This window comes from Eurypyga helias, unplaced genomic scaffold, assembly GCF_000690775.1.
Source record: "Eurypyga helias isolate BGI_N326 unplaced genomic scaffold, ASM69077v1 scaffold29719, whole genome shotgun sequence".
Classification (NCBI taxonomy): domain Eukaryota; kingdom Metazoa; phylum Chordata; class Aves; order Eurypygiformes; family Eurypygidae; genus Eurypyga; species Eurypyga helias.
The window spans coordinates 59856-69702 of record NW_010271965.1 but is presented as its reverse complement, the minus strand read 5'-3'; the positions used below and the strand labels follow the sequence as shown (position 1 = coordinate 69702).

Genomic DNA, 9847 nt, shown 5'->3' with positions numbered 1-9847 from the left:
TTCCTGCTGCATTACAGGAAGGACAGCAATAGAGGGAAAATCTCAATCCTCTGGTTAGTGGGACAGCAGGCTTTGTACAACAGAAAGGGTGGGATGCTCAGTTCCCACAGTGGGTGTATGTCAGTGAAGAGAGGTCTGCAGGAGCAGACCAAAGAAGCCAAAAAAGAAATAGCTGGAAAAATGCATGTTCAGAACAGCATCTCTCCACAGACACCAGTCAGTATGCACTTAGAAACTACCCACAAAGAGTTAAAAGCCCTTGTATTAGGGCCAACTAATCTTTTAAGGTATTAACTAACAGAAGGAATGTTGGCCATAGGATCTTTATTATCCACCTGAACAAGCATGAAAAAACATTCAGATCATGCCAGTGTTTTATGCTGGATCTAGGAGCAGGAATCTCCATGCAGTGCAATATCTTTGACATGCAGTTCACACATGAAGACAGCATCAAAGCAATTTCTAACTGATTTGTTTCAGCAACTAAAGAGCATACAGACGAGTAGCAATTTCTGGATGCAGTATATAGTAACTGCCGCAACTTCAGACACTCACAGCCGGGAAAGTGTCTGAGAGAACCCCATGATGGAGAGAGGAATGCTGACCATGTATTTTCTTTTGTTATTGTGCAACTAACAAGTGTTTTATTAATTAATGCACATGTCCCTTGAGACGCATTTCAACAAGTTAAAAATCAGAACACAACAATTCTGACACGCAAATACTGTGCAGTTGTGTGGATACAGGTTTATCACTCTAAACATGAAGAGCACTTAAAACAGGGCTTCAAGGAACTGGAAGTTATTTGCCATGTTTTGGCTTCTACTGGAGGCTTCATCTGCTACTTCAGAGTCATTATTTGTTCTGTGCTAAACAAAACCTTAAAACAGAGAGAATATGTATCTACAAAATATCATGCAATTATCCCTTCCCCTGTCAGGGAGAAATCATGGAGTACTTAGGTTCATAAAGGATCTGGAGAACTTAAGATGGGGAAAAAAGAATCCATATAAGCATAAATGTAACTAATAATATGGTATTGAAGCATGTAAGAAGCCTGCTGAGCAGCTGAGTACTTAGCAGTTTTCTCATTTATCGATTTTTCTCCTGTGTTCTTAGTATAATGATAACCATTACTTGCTTTTATTTGAGGAACAAAACTCTTTCCTACCTCTAGAAGAAAAACATGTCTTAAGAAAGAGTTAAAAAGTAGCAAATTATAAAGCAAATGATAGCATAACCCCATGAAAGACAATACATTGCAAAGAACACTCCCCATAAATCTCAGTAACTCAGTAAAGTATAAGCCAGTTGGTCACATCTGTTACCAGTTAGATGTAAATTTCAGATTACAGTTAAAAATTAAATTGCTTTTGAAAGTTACAGGCAAAATAGGAACATATTTTACAAATAAAAGCATTAATAAAAATGATGGCATATTAGAAGAATTGGAAATATTTACAACATATCCCAGCTTCACTTTGGTTGCATTTAGAAATCAGGCAGTGCCCTTTCTTTCACCTTGTTAGGATTAGTTTGCATTTTTCTTTGTGTTTATAAAATATTTAAAAAGAAAGGAGTAAGGTTTATAGGACAAATGCAAACATGGTGTAAAGTGATATAATTCCCATTAACTGCTGGGTGACCCAAACTGGCTTCCAGCAGGCATGGATTTTCCCACTCTCCTTGTGTCAGCTCTATTTCTCTGTCTCCCAAAGGCACCAATGAATAAATATTCTGAGGTGCTTAGATGCTATTGGAAGTTCAGTCCCATGTGCATCCTTTCATGATAATGTTTCCTTGTATTCCAAAAGCTAAATATCTCTACAGACAGATACATATTTCCACAGAGGACATGAAACTTCCTTTTGCATCATTCCCTTGCCTTGTTCTGCCTGTTGTGTAGCGGGAAGTCTCATGCAAAGGCAGTAACAGGCTCAGGTGGCACAATCCATCCTGCTGATAACATGGCTCTCGCTGCAAAAGCCACGTGCAGCTGATGGTAAGAAAAGTTGGGAAGATGACTCAGTAGCAAATGTAATGATCCTGTCAGCTGCAGGTTCAATTCTAAAAGCCAGAGCCAGTGTGGCAGGCAGTGTCCTGTATGTGCACTCAGATTAGGAGGGAAAGGAGTGAGTTTTCTAAGCTGGTTAATGATGCACAGCTGAAAGCACGTGCTGAAGAGGAGTTGGTCAGATACTTGACTCAGCCACCTTCACTGTTCTCCCCAAAACAATGACAGACACCAGTGTCAGCAGAGTTGGAATCAAGGCAAAACTGCTCAGAAAAGGGTGATCGCAGGCTCAGCCTCATTTTAAGTAGGAAAATGCCAAGTTAAGGTTAACAAGCAGAGACGTGGGCCTAAGACACTAATAGCGTATGTGTAGACACTGCTTTAAACAAACGTGCACGAATCAAATGTATATTCTTAGAGAGATAGCCAGTCAACATACCTTTTCCAGTTGTACTTTTTCTTCCTTTTCTCTTCTTCCATAGTTTGTGTTTCAAATGGCAAAACATACTCACACGGTGAATCTTGGCATCCTAACCTCCGGGCCTTTGGAATCGTAGAATGTGTGTTATGCACCTGCAACATCACCAAACAAGAATGTAAGAAAATTCATTGTCCAGAACAATATCCCTGCAAATACCCTCAGAAAGTAGAAGGAAAATGCTGTAAAGTCTGTCCAGGTAAAACAAAGTTGATCGCAGACCACCTTTTTGCTGTGCATGCTGGGGGGCCTGGCTCACACCACCTGGTCACAATAAGATCTGATGAAAATAGCAGTTGCTGAGCCCATTGTTCCAATGGCGTGTGGAGATCTCAACGTGAGACGGGCAGAGCTGCCTGGCCAGCCCTGCTGCTCACTGCTGTTCCTCACCTGGGGGGCGTGCTGCCTGGGGCACGTACGTTCTACTCAGCCTTTCTCTGTCTTGTTAGCATGCCTTCCTGACACTCCTTTCCACAGAGAACGTTACAGAACGTTCTGCGTTACATACGCAGAATGTTCATGGCTGTCAAAAGGCTCTCCCTTCCTTCCCCCACTGCAGTGCCCATAGAACCTTCAAATCATTTCCTCGCTCATGAAATTTGCAGGGAGATAATATCATTTCTGCTTTTTAAAATACCAGAAAGATCCAAAACCCCTGATTATAAATTTGATTGGTGTCAGTTATGTAACTTAATCCTTAAATACCAACTTATCACAAATTTAGCACTGCTCCTATGCCACACTAACGATTAAACTTACGCAGACTTCACTTACTAAAATCAGTGCCTATGAGTGAAAAGTCTGCTGATGATCTGCCAAATGACCAGCCATTTTGCATATGATACAAAGGGTAAAGGAGTGTCCAGTTGCCTTTTGTGTCTTTAACTTCTTTTCTCATCGGTATGGCCCATTTCTGTGTTTGCTGGGTGGTGCATTGGGTGGAAATGCTGGGAGGAAATGAGTTGTTCAGTCATAGACAGACATCCCTCATGGAATGCTCACTTCCCATTTTCTCTTGCTAGCCTTGCTTACTGGGAAAAAGCACGGTGCAGTGGTGGGAGGCAGGCAGGGGGTGTATATCTAGATCCTTCTAGATACTTGTGAATCTGAGATCCACAGCTTTTCTTGGGCTCATCTGAGCTGAGAGCAGTCAGCAAAGCCTGGCTAACAGGCTTCAATAGAAAATTTAATAGCAAAAAGAAGGCTTCTGTCTTTCAGATTCTGTGTGCCAATTTTTAAGAAAGCTGCACCTCTTCCTGCAGTCTGTCCTCTGTGTGTGGAGATGTATTAATTATTGGGTTTTTCCACAAACAGTAGTCTGAGTTTCTGTATTGCATCATCTCTCTAACATTCTTGTCCAACTTCCAACTACCAACAAAATAATTACAATTTCTACTTAAATGCTCTACAACTTCACCAGGTGGGCAAGAGATAATGCACACTGTGGCTAGCCCAGGCTTGCACTGGCCAGCTGGCTGCTGCCAGGGCAAATTGCAAACTTTGTAGGTTCTACCTGCCCTTATCTCAGCAAAGCATTAGTGTGGGTCTCTTTACTCTGTCCAACTACCAAATTTAATTCAGCTATTTTATTACCTCTGAGAATTCTACCATTATTTCAAATCAGTTTGAAAAGCGGACAACAGGTTCAAAAATTGTGAGTCTCACAGACCACGTGATTTACACAGCTCATTTCCTTATGCATCTGGATTATAAATATGAACACTGTCTTGCCACCATCGACAGGCCATCAGAACCTAGCAGCTTAAACACTTAAATGTCTGGTGCTTAGCTGGAGATGGATGAGTGGCCATAGAAGTGAAAATCCTACTTGTAAACTAAACCTGCTTGGCTGTCGGTGCCAAGTAAGTTCTGGAGGACTTGATTACAGCTGTAGTATGTGTTCTGGGCTTTTTTTATACAGAAGAAGTGCCAAGTCAAACCTTTGACAACAAAGATTACTTCTGTGGGAAAGAGACGTTTCCCGTCTATGAATCCGTTTTCACAGAGGAAGGAGAAACCATCAGAAAAATTGCAGTAGAGACTGAAAAGCCACCTCAAATAGAAATACATGTGTGGACAATTAGAAAAGGTGAGTTGAGCGAGTTCTTTCTTTAAACAGTGTATCATCTTCCATTAAAATCCCTGGACAATTACAAACCCAAGCATCTTGAGACTGCTGTTCTTCTGGCTATTTAGAGTATCACTATTACAGCCACTTCCAACATACTCAAGTTTTGCTGTACAAAAAACCCATTAATAACACACAAAGCTCTAGTTCTGCAGACTCCTACCCTTCATTGTGAGCAAAAGCACGACAAACAGGTGGTCAGTAAAACCCTGTGTTATTTATTGCAGAGAAATGGGCAGTAGGGTTTGAACCAAGTCCCTGGATGGACCAAAAAGCTTTGCATTGAAATCAGGCTGCCCTATCTGCCTCAGTGATGCTACACCCATGATGGTCTAGAATATGGCCAAAAAATGTGTTAAGGCTGGATGTAGTTTGACTAGACTAACTGGTAAAAACAGAAAAAAACAGCAAAGCATTCAGAAGCCCAAGCACTTTGCAAATCCTGAACATTTAGTATAAGAAAACTTCCAGCCTCCTAAGCAAAAAGCATGTGATCCTCATAGGAAATCCTCATCTAGTGCAGCCCTTTACACGGGAATGGTACATGCTCTAAAATGCACTTTAAAGCACAAAGCCAAGCCCAAGTGTGAGCAGAAAAGAAATCACAGAGGATCGGATGGTTAATAACTACCGTGTGTGTCCAAGAAGCCACAAAGCCTTGTGATGATTTGACAGTGATGTTACCTGCTAGCTCATGACAGGCAAAATGGTATCTGACTGCAAAATTATACTGGTTTTCTCCAAGACACAGGGATTTGGGCTTCTGTTGTAATCTTACATTTACTCATACTGAGGAAGGGTTCAGCTAGGTTGGAAAAGAATTGGCTAATTCTCCCATCCCTCACAAACTTTCTGCGATGGTAAATCAACAGAAGGATTTACAGGGGAGTAGGAAAAAATACAGGGGGGTGTCAAACAGAGTAAAATTGAATAGGCTGAAAACCCACGTAATTGGTAAGGATTGTTGCACAAGGTGACTCGACATGGCAGTAAATCTGCATAAAGGCAGGACAGCAACCCAGGTTTAGAATAACGGGCGCACTTCCAGTAACATGCGCTTCTCATTTCTTTGCTGAAGGGGTTCTGCGTCACTTCTATGTTGAAAAAGTGTCCAAGAGAGAATTTGAAGAACTTCCTTACTTCAAGCAGATAACAAGGACAACCCCTAGTAAGTAAAATTCTGACCTCTTCAAGTTTCTGTTCTCCATGTAATCACAGCCTTGGAAAGCGTTCTCTTTTACTCAACACAGTCAAACAGATGTACTATTTTTTCCTCTAGTACATGGCTCTAATATTTTATAAGTTTAGATTAAATAATCAAAATACAGCAATTTAAAATATATATATATATATATAACAGTAGTTCATGTCTATGCTGTCTTAGTTTCCTGTATCATGGTAAAATACAAGATAGGCTGTTTTCTGCCCATACTGCAGAAACTGCTGTCAGCACAGCATCACAATTTGGATTTATTTAAGTAACATCTCAAGTTACCCCAATTTTTTTAGAAAGTCATTTAGAAGGGAAGAAATTCAGAGATGATTAAAGGAGTTCTCCTCCATACAGATATCTTATATTTGAAAGAAGCCTTTTCTATGTTCTTAACAATATCGTCATTATTAAAATCCATTTTTTAAAAGGACATGTAATTCTTTTAGCACTCTCGGTTCAATGTCTTCTTTGTATTTCATGCAGCTTGGGATATGACACTTAAATTGATAGTTGAATTACAGTACAGACAATTCTAGTTCCCAGTTCTTTTGCATTATAAATTGTCTTTTTTTTTCCCAGGTCTCTAATTAGGCAAGGAAGTATTTTTCCCAGGAATAATATATTCTTGATAATACAGGCTTAGTGAGAAGCAGCCACCTTTTCATATAAAAAGTTTACTGATTTTTTGCTGTCAGCCTTCTGAGAGCTTGTTATTGCTACCTGTAACATAGTAATCTAGTTACCAGGACAGCAGGCATTTCTGTTAACATTCTCAAAAATGCATAGAAATATTAAGATCCAGCAAACACTGTTTGTATTACACAAAGGTAGGCAGAGTTTACAGTCTGTGAAAAACTCAGACGTATTGCTTCCCAACTTTTAAATACTTTGGTTTGCCATCAGAGTTAAATTTTCACATCACTCTGTCATAAAGCAGAATATCCAACATCTCAAATGGTTGAATAAATAGGGTCAACTTACAGTACTACTTCATTAAAGAAAGGAATAATATTCTGGTCCTTGTTTATTATTTTTAACAGTTATTTTGCATGGAATATGTTACGTGATTGTAAGATGCTTTGAATATTTTCCATGGGAGGATTGGACATTCTCTCTTTGACCGTTGTGAATCAGTTGGTCTGGAGAGTGCTTGTAAACGTCTTTGAAGTTCCATGTGCCCTTTTCTAAGTCAGTATCTGTCTCCTTTGTATTTCTGTTTTCAGGCCAGTGGAAAATATTTAGCGAGGGAGAAGCTCAGATCAGCCAAATGTGTGAAAGCAGAGTGTGCAGGACTGAGCTCGAGGATTTGGTAAAGGTTTTGTACCTTGAAAAGTCTGAAAAGGGTCACTGTTAAGGGAGACAGCACTGGAGGGAGAAACACAAGAAAACTTATGAAAACTTGGATCTGCAGCTGGACTGCAGGCTTATTTTGCTTAAGTCAACAGTTGCCCTAAAAACCAAAACTATAATGCAGTAATTATTCACATCATGCACAGCAAATTTGCTGCTTTATGTGTAGTGGTCTGTGTCAACCGTTCAAATATCTCCTCCAAAAGACTAGGAGGCTCTGTATTACTGTTGGGGGAAGGAGAAAGAGAGACTGTACTTTCCCAGAGTTGCATTTCTTTACAAGTTAAAAAGAGAAATTTGAACATTTTTATTATTATTATTATTTGGCAAGTTATTCAAACTAATGAAAAGAAGGACGCCTAATAAATGTGCAGGACCTATGGAGAGCATTATTTCCCGTGCTGAATTTATACCGTTTCTAGTATTGAAATGACTCATGGATGGTTTTTTTAGTAGTGGAGGAAAAATACGAGTGATACTTGTGTTGGAGACATAAAAAACAGATTTAAACTAACAAACTCCTAAGCAGCCTGCCTTTGGGATGATGTCTTGTAGTTGAGCAAACTGAGTCCATAAACTGAACAGCAGGTGTTAGTGGCAATCACTGTATTTTTGTAGCAATTTGAGCAAATGTTCACTTTTAAGTGGTTTTTACTGTTTCCTCCACCCACTTCTCTAAAAAATGTGAAGTGTTAGCTCCCTATCACAGCCCTAATAACTTCATTCTTCTGGGCCCTATTAACACATGGTCTTGGCTGATAAAGTCCCTTCTTAAGTGGTGTGGCAGAAGGTGAAGTACTTGCAGTACTTTCAAAAGACCTAGAGGGTTAAACCTCCTGATTACTAACTCCTTAAGAGTTGCAACAGTGCTTAATTTATTTGTTACAAACCTAATTTTCTGCATTTTTCTGAGTGCAAACTCTCAATTCTTCTGCTTCAGGGACATCTCTCTCCCATGACAAACACCAGACAGCTACAGCAGGCCTTTAGAACACAGCAGCTCTGTGAGAACTGCTCTCTTTGCGAAAAACAAATCTGAGACATTCTGTTAAATTTAGTATAGCATGTCCACAGTGTGTTTAAGAAAGGTGTCTCTCAGCTGCAGAAAATGTGTAATATAAAAAATGTCTTCTCTGAAGAGTCACCAAAATACTGCACTGCCTTGTGGCTGTGATCTTGGATTAAATCCCAAGAAGCAAGTGACTCTGCCTGCTTTTCTCCCATCTTCTACTCCAAAAGCAGACAGGAATACTGCTGTTCAAACACACACTAGGAAACAAAGCTTTATGGAAATGGTCTGAGCCAGGGGCTGGGTCTTCCCAGGGAGTGAAATCAACAGTGACAGCAAGGATTCTGAGGTTTGTCATTCTGCCAGTGACAGCACTCCAGGGTGTACCCATTTCTAAAGGGATGGAGGTATGGGAGAGCTCAGTGCTCAATGCCAAAAGCTGTTTCAGGCAAAGCTTCATCATCCTGAGGGGATCCTTGTCTTCAGCAGCAAACCCTGGCAGCCTCCCTCTGCAGTGCAGGCCGCGGGGCCAGGCTTCGCCGTGCGGCCCAGGCCCTGCCTACCCTGCCTGCGGCGTCGGGAGGAGTGGAACACAGGGCTTCTCCACAAAGAGGAGCAAGTGAAGAGAACAGACGTGAAGGAAAAGGTGAAGGAAATCAGGAGAATACATAAGGATTGATCTCAGGCCCTTAGCCATCTTGCCTGTCTATAACCACCCAGTTGTCCCTAGGCTTGGACAGAGAGCAGATATTATTTAGGAACACTTCCCTCCCTACCAACTCAACATGGTCCACTGTGTAACACAAAAACACGCTAAAAAGGGAGCTCCTCTGGCAACCGCGCGGATTTGCAAGAACAAAATAGTCTCACCTGGTATCAGTAAGAACTACGCGTGTCTCCTCCCAGGCCTCTGTGGGCTGCAGGGAAATCACGTGGGGCCTGGAGCCGCCTCCTCCTCAGGCCTGGCCCTCGGTGTCCCGGGCTCTCTCACACCTTCCCCTCACCCCTCGCTGCCTGGCAGCATGTTGTCTCTCCTTAACTCCACTGTCCCCGAGGCACCAGCCTGGCTGAGGGGCTCGGCTGTGCCTGGAGGGGGTCGGCTGAAACGGGCTGTGTCTGGCGCGGGGCAGCCCCTCAGCTCCCCTCAGGGGGCCCTGCAGCCCCGCTGCCTGGGCCTGCGCACCCGATAGCACTGGTACCGCGCTGTAGGGCCGTGAGGAGTCCTGCAGCGCTGTTCACTGAAAGGAGAGGCAAGTGGACTGGCCCATCACCTTTCCACAGGCCTGTAGCCTCCATAAACCCTGTCCTGGTGCTTGAAAGGGGTGTAGCGGATCCTCCCGGAGGCCGCAAGCCCTTGCTGCACCAGAGCTCCCTGCAGCGTCAATGCAGACGCAGCAGTTTGGCACCAGCAACACCCACTGCACGTGGCATCTACTGGGTTGGAATGTGCTGCACAAGTGCGAAATCTTACTATAAATCTTCTAATAAATCATGAAAAAACCTTATTGTTCCTTTGGTGAAGACATTGTAAGGAAGAGGTTCTGAGGAACTGTAGCGATCTGGTGGGAAGACCAGCAGTTGGCTTCTCACCTCACGGGCATCGTCTGTTTGTAGCAGTAGCTGGTAAAAAAGACTAAGTGGAAAGTGTACAGTGT

The 9847-nt window shown here is 42.1% G+C and overlaps 1 protein-coding gene across 1 annotated transcript in view; it reads left to right on the top strand.

Annotated features, from left to right (window-relative positions):
- The window catches only part of CHRDL1 (chordin-like 1), a 37144-nt gene extending 29234 nt beyond the window's left edge, over positions 1-7910 (top strand). Inside the window, exons 8-11 of the mRNA XM_010158977.1 lie at positions 2497-2691; positions 4414-4581; positions 5699-5788; positions 7057-7910. Of these exons, the coding sequence (XP_010157279.1) occupies positions 2497-2691; positions 4414-4581; positions 5699-5788; positions 7057-7187 (584 nt within the window). The 3' untranslated portion in view covers positions 7188-7910. The remainder of the gene's footprint in view (positions 1-2496; positions 2692-4413; positions 4582-5698; positions 5789-7056) is intronic.
- The last annotated feature ends 1937 nt before the right edge of the window (positions 7911-9847 follow it).